Below are 15,525 nucleotides of genomic sequence, written 5' to 3'. Positions count from 1 at the left end.
CAAAGTATGGTATTGTTTTGTTAAGAGACAAGGACAATTAACAGTTAACTGGTATAACTTCAATAACGGTAAAGGTTCACAGGTACTCCAAAGAGGAAAGGCAAATAGGAGTCCCTTTACTTACATTTGAGAGGAATCAGAAATAGAAATGAGTGGAGACGAGGGGAGGGGAGGGCAGAGGAGAGGAGAGGGGAGGGGAGGGGAGGGAGAGGAGAAGCATCCAAATGTCCACAAGGGTAAAATAAGTTATAGTATAGCCATCCAACAGAATACTATGCAGTTAATAAAATTAATGCTTCAAAAAGCAATGGTGTGAGAAAATAATCACAGTATAATACTAAAAATTATAAAATTTAAAATCATGTGCATAGACATATATACATGTATTCGTACAGAGAAAAAGAGAGTGTGTTCTGCTGCCAATAATAGCTTACGATGTTATTCAGATCAATCTTTCCATTAAAAATTAGAAAAATCAAACAAAATGCTAAAAAATAATTAATTTAGGAGCATCTGCCAATTCTGGAAAAAGCAACTGAGAAGTTCAGAAGTCAGACAGACAATCTCAGGGAGTCAGGGTGACAACAACTGTAACCCAGGTGCCCTAAGGAAGGGAGCCTTGGCAAAAACAGTCTTTTGGTTGTACTAAGCTTAGGGCTAACCTAGAAAGAGATTGGTCCACATAGGCAGTAAAAGCCCAGTTTCAAATCATGGCAATTTCCTGATCAGATTATTTCCTGATTTTGAAACTGGTGTTAAACCAGACATCATCATCCTAGAGCCTCTGTCTGTCTCTATGTCCAATCTGTATTTCACTTGGACATCCCTTCTACAATAGGCAAAGTCTTCATCTGGGGGGAAAAACATTTTTACTGTGACAGATATACTACTTACTTTATTGACACAGGCTCCATTTTATGAAAAGGGAATATTTTAAATTTAAAGCCTTGATTTCAATAACGATGAATTACACATTTTATAGCTTGCTTAAATCTTTATACAGTAAATTAGACCTATCTCCAAATTTCATCAACTTTAAAAAAACTTACCAGTTTATAATAATGATACAACTAATGAAAATGACACATCTGTGCAATGATGCAAAAAAATCACCATAGGTTCAAGAATAACGTAGTTTTAAGTTTGATAGTCAATTTCCTTTGTAGTTGGGGAAAAAAACACAGCAGAGTTCTGTTTTGGCATACTCTTTATTAAACAACAATAACATTTTAACTAAAATTGCCTCCTAAATCTCAAACTTGACTATTTAAGACACAGGACTACACACTGCCATCTGACATGAGGTTCACAACAATTAGAAAATGGTTAACATTCTGAAAACCCTAGGGATACATTTCCTTCTGGTTTTAGTACAATCAGAAACAGCTATGATTCATTTAGGCAACAGAGTTGCTTTATGGACAACACTGAAAGCCAAATCCGAAACATATCCTTAACAAGCTACGGGACTTCATGAAGACTCTATTCCTGGCTCTATTTTACATCCTAAAATTAATTTCTATTTTCCTCATTCCCTCCTAATATATATAACCTTATTGTATTTTATATCTTGTTCTAATCATCCCCCAAATATTTTTGGAACAAAAGAAATTCTCATAAAATATTCTGTACATACACATATATGAACACAATGTGCACACATATACACACAAATTAAAAGTCCTCTACCTCCATTCTTTCTTCTTGGTTACTTTTTTATATTCATTTACTAGTCGTAAACCAAATCCAACTTTATTTTGTACAATGTTTATTAGCATACTATTAGTATACAATCTATTTTAACAGAACTCTAAGACAAAGTTTCAATGACTAGTAAATTTTATGATACATAACTTACTAATTTTTGTTGAATGGATTTTCTTTCTAAATGAATTATGTAATTAAAAATTAGAATATCATGTCTTTTCAAATTATGTACTTTTTTAATCTTCTATTTTCATTTTTAAGCTCAATTATTTAAAATGGTCACAATAAAATTATATATTTTATCCAGTTTGTTGGAGAAAAATAATTAAAAGCAAAACAACCAAGCCATCTCTTTCAATTCTACATAAAATTCCTCTTCCTGACACTTAATAGAATTCTGTTCACAATACTTAGCAGAATACACTAAAGCAGAGTGGAATGGGTTGTCAATATACCTGAACGTGATTCACATAAGCATTTTAACCACAATGAGAAGCTACTACAAACCCACTGGAATGGTCTCAAATTTAAAAAGCCTGAAAATACTAGGTGTTGGAGAGAATGTGGAAAATCTGGAATTCCCATATATTGCTGAAGAAAACGAAAATCAATCACTTTGGATACAATTTTGCTGCTTATAATAAAGTTAAACATAGCTTTATCATATCACCTAGCAATTCCACTCCTATCTATTTGTCCCAACCTACGTCTACACCTACACACAAAAGTATACTGCAGCTTTTGTCATAATGACCCCAAATGAAAATACCACAAATGTGCTTCCAGCAGATGAATAAATTTTAAAAATTGTGGTATATCCACACTATGGAATACTAATAGGCAAGAAAAGCAATAAGCAACCAATATATGCAGCAAATGAAATCTCAAAACATTCTGACCAAATAAAGCTAAACGTGGAAAATAATGTGCTGTATGATTCCATTTATATAAAACTGTAAAACAGGCAAAGCAAATCAGTGGTTAAATGAGGCTGGGGACAAGGTGGGTTAACCACAAAGCAGTACACGGAACTTTCTGGGGTGATGGAAACTTCTTATGCCCAACTGAGATGGTGGCTATACAGAGACATTAATTTATAGAAGAAAAAAGGAAAATGGCTTCCTTGAGAAAGCATAGCTAGTTAATAGCAGAGTTAATATTAGAATTAGTCTAAGCCAGGCTCGGTGGCTTAGCCTGTAATCCCATGCCTTTGGGACATTGAGGTGAGTGGATTGCCTGAGCCTGCGGGTTTGAGACCCGCCTGGGCAGGCGAGACTTCATCTCTACAATAAATCAAAAAATTAGCCGGGTGTGGTAGCGCGCACCTGTAATTCCGGCTACTCGGAAGGCTGAGAGGGAAGGATCGTCGGAGCCCAGCAGGTCGAGGCTGCAGTGGCCGGGAACGGCCACTGCACTCCAGTCTGGGCGACAGAGTGAGACTCCAACTCAAACAAAACAAAACAAAATAAAACAAAAAACAGAATTAGTCTAGTTCTAGTAAAGATTTCAAGCTTTCTGTGAGAAGGACAAACTGGCCGCAAGAAAAGAGCACTCAATAAATATTGTGACGACTGTGAAGTAAACATCCCGTGTCAGTTACTAGCTCTAAGTGCTTGGGACACACAAAAGAAATCCTTACTTCATAAAGAGATTACAGAACAGACAACAGACAAATCATGGTACTGCAAACAAATCATTAAACTATAAAGTATGCTATAAGGACCCCTAAAATATCTCCTACAAGAGTTCTTTACTCTCAAGCTTAAACTCCAAAGAAGGTAGGCTCATGAAAGAAATGTAAAATATTAAGGTAAGACAGATCCTTACCTACTATGTGGAAACAGAACTACAGATGGATTAAAAATCTACCTGTGAATGGCAGAACTATAAAGTTAATTTTTAAGAAGGAACAATACCAACAGAAACACCAATGGAAGAATAGGCAGAAGACAATAACAGGCATCCAAAGAAAAGCAAGTCCAAAACCATATAAGAACACCAAGGGCTGGCTAAACTAATTAACAAACACAGACATACAAGTTAAATCATTCATCTAAGTAACAAAGCGTGGGTAACAGAACATTAAGTATATGCAGACAACCAGAAAACAAAGCCCTTATGCACAGCACTAATGAATATGTAAACTGAGGGAGACTTGCTTGACAGCTTAGTCAAATTAAGTACGTATATCCTATAGCCAAGGAAGAATTCTGTTTCTGGATATACATACCAATGAATTCCTCGTACAGGTCAAAAGGGAAACACTGTCACTTGTGGAAGTGAAGAGCTGGGCGATCCACAGTCATTTATGGTGTAGGGAAACTGGAGACAAGCTGTGTGTCCACGGCAAGAAAGTAATTCAAAGCATGGGAGAAGTTTATAATCCAAGGCGATATGGAGCACAGTGAAAAAACTAAAAACATCCAAGTTATCCTAGACTATAACACTGGCAGCAGGATGATAAAAAGGCAGCTGATACTCACCTATGGGACTGCAGTAAGAGCTAGACAAGGTAATGGAAGTAAAGTGCTTAGTCCAAGACTTTGAACTTACACATTCCAAATAAACAGTTCCTACTACATAGTACAGTGCCCCCCTTTAAGCTTTCAATGCATCATTTATTCATATAACGGACACACAGTATTGTTATAGGAATTTAAGAGATGACGTATGGAGGCACCATGGAAGCACAGTGGAAAAGCATGGCCTCCAAAGTTGCAACGATTCTGAGACAGACCTCAGCTCTGCAACTGACTAGGTATACATGACAGGTCATTTACCCTCTCTACATTTCTATTTGTTATTTATAAAGTAAAATTAATAAGGTCAGTCCCATGTGGTTGTTTTGAGTGTAAGAAGGATAATGTAAACCTTATAACAAATGTTTGTTTATCCTGCTTCTCTTCCTCCCAGAGTACAGTACAGTGCAATCTCACCAGACGGAGCACTGTGTGTTGTACAGCCATCACAAACAATAATTTATGGTGGCCATGCAACAACATGGAGAGAGGCTGAATAACGCGGACACAATAGGTGTACCTGGAAAATGACTGGAAAGAAGAAAATCAAGATGAGAACCTGACTTAAATATGGGAAGAGAAATTATAGGTGGTTACTTTTCAGTTTTCTATTTTCCAAGTATCTTGTAGTATGGTTTGTGTTACTTTTAGAAATAAAACAAAAGATTTCAAGCCAAATAAATATTGTATTTCAAAAATGTATTGAACAGCAGCCATAAAGAAGAACAAAATCATAGTCTTCGCAGTAACTTGGATGCAGCTGGAGACCATCATACTAAGTAAACTATCACAGAAACAAAGAACTGAATACCACATGTTTTCACTCACAAGTGGGCCCTAATCACTGGTCATACTAGCAAAAGGGCGGGACTGGCAGATGCTGGACGCTGTTGAGGGGGAAGGGAGGCAGAAGGGAGTAGAGCACATGGCAAACACACTGGGTACCTGGTCCACTATGAAGGGGGGAGAGAAGCCCAAACTTCACTGCATGCAACCTACACATGTGGTAAATCTTCACTCTAAAATAAAAAAATATTAAAAAAACAAAATACATAGCACACCAAAAAAGAAACAAAAAGTAATAAACTTCAAAACCTAAATAGTATCTTTATGGATCTTTCACCAATGGGATAATTTTAGAATTTTGGAATACATTCTGCAGCTCTAGGTACTTCCTAATCCTAACACTTAACCTGGGACAATATTACTCTCATAGTCTCGCATTCTCCACCTATAAAGTGGGGCTAACTTCAACCTCATTGCCGTTGTGAGGATGAAATGAGATAATATGTAAAGACCACGCAGATGATAATGTTTTGAAAACTTCAAAATTTGCAAGGATACAAATACAAAACCATTAAACGCTGGAAGGAAACATTTAATGGTTAAGAGCTTGGACTCTGACATCAGATAGACCTATATTCAAATGTTAGCTCTGCTACAAACAATCTGTGTGAATTGGAGTAATATACTTCATCTTCCTAAGCTTCATTATCTTCTTGGTTACATGGTACTGACAACATACCTCACAGAACTGTTGTAAAATTCCATGAGATAAGTAAATTACATAAAGCACAGTGCTGGTCACAAAACAATGGATCATCTAATGTTATTAATTATTATAATCCTCCTTGAAACCACTTCTGCAGTCAACATAGCTGTGTATTTATTATTATCATTAATGTTGAAGTTACTATGCTTCATACTAAAATACAAAGACAGAAAAGATATATTCCCTACCCTTAAGGTGCTCACAATCAACAAAGGAAGAAGTATTTTTTTTTTTTTTGAGTTGGAGTCTCAACCCGTCGCCCAGACTGGAGTGCAGTGGCTGCTCCCAGCCATCGCAGCCTCGACCCGCTGGGCTCCAGCAATCCTGCTGCCTCAGCCTTCCAAGTTGCCGGAACTACAAGTGCGCGCTACCACGCCCGGCTAATTTTTTTGATTGATTGTAGAGATGAAGTCTCGCCAAGTTGCCCAGGCAGGTCTCGAACCCGCGGGCTCAGGCAATCAATCCACTCACCTCGGCCTCCCAAAGCGTGGGATTATGGGCTGAGCCACCGAGCGCGGAAGAAGTATTTTTCAAAGATTGCAATTCAATTTAACAAAATTGAATTTTATATATACTATAATGGAAGCAAAGAGAAAGGAAAGTGGGATTGAGTATAATGAGAACTGTATCAAAATCCCAAAGGAGATGATATTTGAGTTGAATCTTACAAGAATAGGTACGATTTTGTCCATTAATGAAGGAAAAGTACCCAACGAAGAACCCACAGAGTACCCAGGCAATTGAGACTCGTCTCATCAGATGGAACATTAGTGAGGAGAGGCTGAATATGAAAAGAAGAAGAAATGTTGGCCTGAAATTCTGAAGAGCTTGGTACAAATGCCCTGCTCATGCATAATGAGGAAATCAAAAGAGGATTTTAAGAACACAATCAGACCCAAAATTTAGAAAAATAACCAACAATTAGGTTGACTTGAAGGTGCTGGGAAAGACTTTCTAAGAGATGACACATGAACGAGGCGTCTGAGAAGGGCATTCCAGGCGGAGTGTGGGAAAGGCGGGTCTGAGGGCCTGCGGAGAGTGTTTCTGGGAGGTACTGAGAACGGGGGAGATCATGGAAAGAGGCAGGCAGAAAGAGCAACACCTCTGCACCGGAATGTGGACTCCACAGACGGCAGAAAATGGTTTGCAACAGTGGAGCAGTCTGATAAGATGAAGATTTGGAAAGACATCTCTGACACCAATGATGAGAAGAAGCAGACTAGCAAAACTGAGGGCTAGAATAATAGGCCTGAAGTTACAAGGGCAAAACCCAGAACAGAATAGGAATGAGCAGACAGATTCAAGAGACATTAAAGGGAACCATTCGATCTAGCTGGGGAGGAAACAAAATGAATGTTTTACTTTTACCATTTCTATACTAAAAAAATGTTTTCTAGCCCCTACTTGCTACAGAACAAAAATTCCAATGCTAGCATTAAAGACCCTCCCCTTTTGATCCACTTTTCCTTAAACCCTCAATCCCTCTACTTGATCTACTCTGTGCTTTGACTCTCCTCTCTGCCCTGGTGAATCCCTCCCCACTACTGACCCAACTCATTCCATACCCTCCACAAGGCTTTCCGAACTTTCTCACATTAACTTCTCCCTTGAATAAGGCCTACAGTGTCACAAATTAATAGACTCTCATAATGTGGCACTGACCCTCTCCTGTAATTCGTTACTACTGGTTTATTCTTTAATGGTTATTTACACCTTTATGTGGCTTGTTTGTATGTTTCCATCACAAAACTGCAAAGAAATGTCAAACACATGAAATCAGCTAGATAACAATCAAAGGCAAGATAAGCGTCATAAGAATCTGGCATACCAGAAGAAATTTATTGTGCACTATGGCTATTCAGAGTCAGTTTTTCTGTAAGGCCATTATAATATAAAATAAAATAATAATGAAAATAGTGATAAAGTATATCTGCCAATCAGCTTTCATAATAAGACATATATGAGACAGAATAAATTAATATAGATTGAATTGAGAATACTGAACAATCTGTGAAGAATTCTTGAGATTACATAAACAGTATAATATTCACTGGTAGTTTTTAAAACTAACTTACTTCCAAAGAAGTAACTTAGCCATTCTTCCTCTCCAATAATTCTAATGAGGGAACAGAAATTGAGATATAGCAAAATTTAACTTAAATAAACAGTTCCTGGAAATTTGGTTTCAAAAAGTTAAATAATAATAAGTAAATAAAGAAAATAATGTGTACCTAGTTGCAACTTCAAAGGTAACCTACACACAAAAAGACTTACAGTTTGGGTTTATGTATATCTGTAGCGACAGGAAGAACTCCAGGAGAACTCAGAAATTTCAATGCCAAACATGTCACAAGAGGTCAGAGGTCACATTTTCTAACTGGGGTTTGACCCTAAAGCAAGCAATACATGTAATTAATTGATGCCCTAATCTGAACATTAACTTGAATGGGACTAGTCTACCAATCCAATATTAGTCTAATCATGCTAGTCATAATGTGATCACCTCTAGAAACACAAAATCAAAGTTACCAAAGATGGGAGGAAAACATATAAGTCAACTACTTTGACTGTTTATTCCAGTAGTCAATAAAAAATAAACAAACTTCCCCCAATCACACTATACAGCCAACAATGCCAGTAGAAACCAGTATAAAATCTATACTTAATTCAAAAGCACATCTTAAACTGTAACTATTACTTAAAATAATTATAAACCTCTAATGCCATGCTTTAATTATCCAATTAGATGTGAGTAATTCTTTTGAATTAAAGAAGAAAAGGAAGTTATACACATAACTTATTTTACTGGATATTAAAATGCACATAGCATTTAGAGAAATAACATGATGAGTTATGAATATTGGGAATCTTAGTGATTGAAAGTTTAAATTTCTCTTCTATTACAGATTTTGTTGTTAAGATTCTACATTCTTTATGTCTTGATTTAAAATCTGCAAAATGAGGGCTAACATCATCCTAAGCATAAAACTATTTCATACATATTTAATACAAATGTTAAGTGACCAAACATCTTAAAAATGTAGAATGGTAACTATCCAAATTATACAAAACTGATCAATTTATTTGTGCCAACTATAATTTAGCGTTTACAGACACTTAAACTGAGAAGACATACTATTGCCTATGCTTATCTTCATACATAATCCTCAATTGACTTCTGTATTTTCTTCTTTATGATAAAATGACTCATTTGTTTCTATTTTATGATAATTACACGTCACAAAACATTCTTCAATTTTGAAGGACTCCAAATGTTTCCACTGACAGGTCAAAATGTATTTGTGCTGCCAGGCTTGGTGGCTCAGCCTATAATCCCAGCACTTTGGGAAACCGAGATGAGTGGAATGCCTGAGCCCGCGGGTTCAAGGCCAGCCCGAGGAGCTTAGCGAGATCTCATCTCTACAATAAATAAAAAATTAGCCGGGTGTGGTAGCACGTGCCTGTAGTTCCAGCTACTTGGAAGGCTGAGGTGGAAGGATTGCCCGAGCCCAGCAGGTCGAGGCTGCGGTGGCCGGAAGTGTGTCACTGCACTCCAGTCTGGGCGACAGAGTGAGACTCCAACTCAAAAAAAAAAAGAAAACAGTATTTGTGCTTATTTAGTTCCCAAATGAGGTCACCTATAGGACGTTATAGTATCATTAAATCAAACCTGTAAACATGCGCTTTAAGTCAGAGGGATGGCTTCACCGTTAATTAAAAAAACAGACTTAATCTCATATATGTATTTTCGTTTCAGATTGATGCTTTTAGTAAAAATACTTCCTGTACTAAAATGTTAGCACTTGTTAAAGAAGTTTCTCTTAGTTATATTTCTGAAACATTTGTGAATATTCGATAAACTTCAGCCATGATTATCTAACTTGTAGTACCTTTCCTACTATCTTCTTGGATATAACCCTAGTGGTTTCAGAAAGGAAAATTAAAAGAAAGTCATAAGAAAGACTCAGGATGCTCCTTCCTGGAGCGGTATTATAACTAATGTGCAACTACCGCCATGAAGGCTGAAAGTGAGATACGATCACAATTAGGTAGAACAAACATGAAGGCAGATAAATTCTCCCATTTTTTTACAGAGATAAGAAAATTATTAGTGGTGACTAAGAGTTCAATTACGTATGAGGATCTGAGGCTTAAAGGTCACAAATTCTACTCACGAAATTTATTTTTAAAGTTGCAATGCAAGTTGTACTATGTTAAGGATCCTGTGTTTGAAGATGATATCGCTGTTGATTCTGATGCGGTCAGTACTGCACACTAACATGAAGAAAGTTCCCTGGATGGGTTTTTGCTAGGAGGGATTTTTTTTTTTTTTTGTATTGCTTTTAGCACTGCTTTTGAACTTCAGAGAATTATTTGGTACCTTAGCAACTGGTTTTGGCTTTATGAGTTGTTTTGTTTGTTTTTAAGAAAAATCATAAAGTTGTTGTGGCCTGGGAAGATGGTGGAGGCCACACAGTTTTTAAATCTCTCCCAAACCTCTTAGACAGAGTTACTGGAAGAATAGCAAACATAACAAAATAAAATGCTCTTGAATAACATTTACAGGACAACAAAATTTAGTGATAAGAAGTCCTGTGAATCCCAAAATTTGAGCAGGTGAGGTCAAATCTTATCCCAATTGGCAAGGCCACCCATGTAGGAGAAAAAGGGATACAACAAAGAATCGAATGCAACTGAGTACAGGAAGATAAAGTAACCAACAGACTCACTGGAAAGCAAGTGCGCCCATTTGAGAATAGCAGTTGAAGCTAGATAGGGTTTTTACACCTTCCCATTTGCAGAAGATTCATAATAACACATGAATTCATGGTAAAGTCTTAGGGTACGGGAGCATACCGAGCCCCAAGAATTCTCAAAATTAAGCAGTCGAAATTCCCTTCCAGGACAAAGCCCCATATTATTGGGAAATGTTAGGAATAAAAGTACTAAATACTACTGGAGTCCATTAAAAAGACTCTCAGTACAAGGGTAGTTCCAGAAAAAAACAGGGGGAAAAGACAGAGAACAACCCAATCAATCTGAGGAAATATGACTACATTCTTAGCACTTCAAAAAAACAGTATAAGGAGGAACTTTGCAGTCATAAATCTAGAAAGAATACTCAGAACCTCCCCTCCCAAATGCAAGTTCAGAAAAAATGATGGCATATCAGAATGGCCAACATTCTACTTGTGGCAGAAGGGCAGAATGACATCCTTACAACAGAAGCACACCAGGGAGAGATGCCTACAAAACAGAAGGAAACTAAAACCTAATGCTTCAAGACAGGAGAAAAGACATGAGAAGATGATATATTGATAATATGAAAGCTATAAAGCAGAAGGAAACTCAGACATGAGTTGTACATTTGAAGCAGATGGAAAAAATCACTTCAGAAGAAGTCTAAACTAGAAGGTATACAATAGTGAACATACAGCAGATAATGTCAGTTAAACAAAAGTTGCGAAGGAAAATACTAAAAATCAAAATTGAAAAAAGATGATAAGAATTCAATAGAAAATCACAAATACAGAATATGGGAAAAGAAGATCCAATGTACTAAGGGAGGTCCAAAATAATAAAAACTAAACAACGGTGTGTGCATATATAATACACGATCATAACTACATATATGTGATTTTAAGTAAAAGTTTCTTATTCTCAGATAGCTGTATATACAATGTTACATAAAATAACGGACAAGTTACATGGTATTCTAAAATTTTATCATTCATAATGTCCTCAACAAATATGACTCCCACCAGGCGGGGAAAAAGATAAAGATTTTTAGACAGAACTAGAGTCAAATAAAACCCAGTAGTCATAAAGATCAAAGGAAAATATCAGTATGAATTTACGTGCTGTTTTTATCTTTTAAAAGTATGTTTACTTTCTAATTCTGTACACTCAAAGGCCTAGAAAGAGAGACCAACCCAGTAGCAACACTGAGTGGCCAGAAAGTACTCTTGCAATACAATTTAAACTAAAAGAAACCAGAGCTCCTGGGAGAAATCAATGGTATAGGAGGAGTCTGAAACGTCCTGAAATGTATAGGAGGAGTCTGAGGAAGTGGGAAAGAACTCCAGGAGCCAGCATGCAGAGGCTCCCAATGGCCAAAGACAGACATATTTGAATATTTGAGTACAATAAGGTCAACGTCAAAAATGGACTTAAATATATCATGTATTTAAATGTGTGAATTCCAAATGACACTGAAACGATAAAACTAACTGGTTACCATTAGAGGATGCTCTTTTAAAAAACTGGCAAACACATAAAGAGAAAGAATTTTTCTACTTTTCCCAAATGAACTGTACCAGAGGGCAAACAGATAGCAGATAAATAGGAAGCTATGTCCTTCTAGAAGTATTCCAGTTAAAAAAGAAAAGATAAATTAGGTTATTGTCCTTTTGCAATCCTTAATGAATTATTAGATTTAGCATCAATGGCTATGTACATCACAAAACAATCGATATTCTGTGCCTCTTGACAGTAGAACACAGAACTACCTATGAAGCAATCTTGCCCCATGCCCAAGTCTCAAAATGTAACTATATATGTCCATGATACACAGAGAGAGAACTGAGCAACAGGCTAAACAAGACCACAGGGATATAATAAGCAAAAGCCAGACTATGGGTAATCACAACAAATGACCTGGTTTCTTCAATCAACAAATTCCAAAGGAAGACAACAATGAAAAATAAGAGAAATCTGTTCATTTACTGCTCTAAAAGAACAAAAGCAGGAAAAGCTAACCCATTCTACAGAAGTAAACTTGAATGTTGTGGATGCACTGGGCTAAGAGCCAGTTACCCCACAGCCCAAACTTTTAGTGTATGACTAACACCGTGTAGCTTTCATTTTTTCAAATACCATCACTCACCAAAGTAAAAAATGAAACTCAATGACTGCATATGCATTACTGACAGTACCTCTACTGTAGCTTTCAGTAGCTTAAGATATTTGCAGAGTATGAGAGAGACCTCTATGTTCAGACTTGGCTGAGCAGGGTCACTTGTTTTGAAATGAATCTAAGGCCTGAAAAAAATTTGCCTATCGAGAGTGCAGAATCGGTACACTAGGCCCAGAGCAAAAGATCTGACTTACTGTCAGAGACCAATGCTACTTCCTAACTTACCTTAGGCAAGTCTAATGAGAAAGGGAATTAACATTAACCAAGAAGCAAAGGCATAGGGTTTAGCAATTGTCCGGACAGTACTTTCTTAGAGCTAAATGTCTAACAGGGAGGTAATTGCAAATGTGATCAATGTTATAAAAGAAGTATAGGATGCTCTGAAGTGAGCCGCTGTTATTAAAAGAAATATGGCATACCTCTCAAATGAGATGAGGCAGAAGCAGCAGCACTGGGACCCACTCCTAAACACTTTACCTCCAATTGTCTGTCTCTCTCTCTCTGTCTCTTTACATCTTTGGATGAGACTAATAAAAACAAAACTATTTGGTAAGGTAAAGACATTCATATTTAATTTAGGAACTATCAAGATATCAAGAAAAATAAGCCTTGGCACCACTTAAGTCTACACTGATGAAGAAAGGAGAAAAGAGAATGCTTATCCACAACCCATAATGCAAAATGAGAAGATGTATGCAATCTTGTTAATAATCTCTGTATCTTTTACTCCAGTTTAACATGTGTACTCATGCGTACACACACAGGTGTTATAATAATCCAACAGTGATCTGTACCCAATACTGTGGGAGTCAATTCTCTTACGCTCACATCAGCAGGTGGTCACAACCTAATAGCAACATTCACATTGGAAGATTCTTCTTGGAGAATGTCCCTAAAGCTTCTAGAGAAAGATGCCACAGAAGAGAAAAAGGAATCATTTGAAAATCTGAAATAGTTGAGTCAGGCTTAAATTATTTTAATTATAAAAATGGAATCCAAAGAAAAGTATTTTATTTCAACATTCTTCTGTAACCAATTCTGATAACATAAACTATGATTTTTAAAAAATCTCAACCATAAGTAAACACAAAATGCTTTTTCACTCCTTGAGATTTACTTAAGATACTTTTATATAAATATCACCTCTTTGTAATTTGCATTTAGTTACCATGGCTTAAAAAATAATAACTAAAATAATGTACTATTTATTCTTATTTTTCACATGGTGTTACCTATTTTTTTCTTCTATTAACCTATGGGAGCTAGGAGTTGTATGCTGTCAGCTTTAAAATATCCCAAGGGCAAGTATAGAGTTGTATGTAGCCTCACCCCTTCATATAGCCTCACCTCTTCTCTGTTCTCCTGTGCCTTCCTCGTAAGTGGCCTTTATAATCTTCTTCACCAGAATACAGGGAAAGGACAAAAATACATGGAACTCAATTTTTTTCTCTTACTTATTAGTAAAAGCCAAAAAAATATTTAAGTGAGATTTTGTAAATTACTTGTTTTTCATTTTTACACATAGCATCTAAATAATGTAGGGAGAGACAAGTATTTAAAATTTTTATACCTAAATATACAAAAAAAAAAAACCTTCCAAACACTGAAAAAAGATAAATTTAGCTTTATTTGTTTAAAAATACTCAGAGAAACATAAAACAAAACCAAGTTCCTATTTGAAAACTGCCTTATTCTTAGTATACAACATATAAGTAGACTATTCAAAGTAGTGTGATTTTATTTTGTATCCTGAATCTTTGTTGATCTCTATAAATAGTATTAGAAACTAGGGGGGGGAAAGACTTTCTTTTTTAAAACAATGTTTATTTAATATAATTTCTAAAATATAGAATGAAATTGTTAAAAATTCTGTCAGTGGGCTATGAACAAATAAGATGTTATTTGTTACCCATACCATGCTTGTCCTTTATTAAAATTAGTAATCCCTGAATTGTACCCTACATATTTAAAAAAAAAAAAAAATTCGCAACCCCTTCGGGTCCCCTCCCCTGTGGGAGCTTTTCTGTTCTCTCAATAAATCCTGTTTTCTAAAAAATAAAATAAATTAAAATAAAATTAGTAATGAACAGTAGACTGTCCTTAGAGAACTTCATTATATAAAAGCAAGTGATGAGTTAAACATCATTTTAATAAATGACTTAAAGTTTCCAAGAGTTAAAAATTTTGATAGCTATAAACTATTCTACATACTGATATTCTACTTATCTAATATTTATTCATTACATAGAACACAAGTTGCTTTTGTTTTTCTATGCATGTTTTCCTAACTATATACTCCTGCAAGGTAAAAGTGACTTACGTTCTTTATAATACATGTTGGTTAGTATAATAGAGAAAATATTTTTAGATTTTCACTCCAAACTAGTCTATGAAATTTCACAGGGTAAATTTAAATTGCTTACTTTGTGATACGGTCAATGTTGGCAATTTGCTTCTGGTTCCGTATAATTTCAATGGCTGCCCACAGATGCTGGATAGCTTTTGTATCCGCCTGTCGTCTTTTTGTTAAACGTGCCATGACCTGTTTACTTCTTTAGCTGTAGCAAAACACAGAAACATAAGGGGAAAAACAGATTACAGAATGAACTGTCATCAACGTAAGCGAGTAACATTATCAGCACCTCCCAACTACTGATCATACTAACAAGGTACGTAGTATTGCCAACTGTCTATCTTATTTCCTACCATACATATCACCAGTTACTTCATAAAAGTTATCATTCATTACTTCATAAAGAGTGACGTGCTGAAAACCAAAGTGTTCCCGAGAACAAGTGGCTACCTTATATCAATACATTCTTAAAATAATT

The 15,525-nt window shown here is 35.9% G+C and overlaps 1 protein-coding gene across 9 annotated transcripts in view; it reads right to left on the bottom strand.

Moving 5' to 3' along the window:
* Window positions 1-15,294, bottom strand: part of ZMYND11 (zinc finger MYND-type containing 11) — a 65,774-nt gene extending 50,480 nt beyond the window's left edge. For 3 of the 9 annotated variants that reach the window (XM_008048939.1, XM_021707984.1, XM_021707985.1), the window contains exon 1: window positions 15,118-15,258. In XM_008048939.1, coding sequence (XP_008047130.1) covers window positions 15,118-15,233 — 116 coding nt within the window. In that variant the 5' untranslated portion in view covers window positions 15,234-15,258. Of the gene's footprint in view, window positions 1-8,052; window positions 8,169-14,041; window positions 14,091-15,117 lie in introns of those variants that run through there. The other 6 variants (XM_021707982.1, XM_021707983.1, XM_008048937.1 and 3 more) reach the window with 5 other exon arrangements.
* Window positions 15,295-15,525: the final 231 nt, after the last annotated feature.

This window comes from Carlito syrichta, unplaced genomic scaffold (genome assembly GCF_000164805.1).
Source record: "Carlito syrichta isolate Samal-C Ts95f unplaced genomic scaffold, Tarsius_syrichta-2.0.1 Scaffold130363, whole genome shotgun sequence".
Classification (NCBI taxonomy): Eukaryota; Metazoa; Chordata; class Mammalia; order Primates; family Tarsiidae; genus Carlito; species Carlito syrichta.
This window is presented reverse-complemented; position numbering and strand designations above follow the sequence as displayed.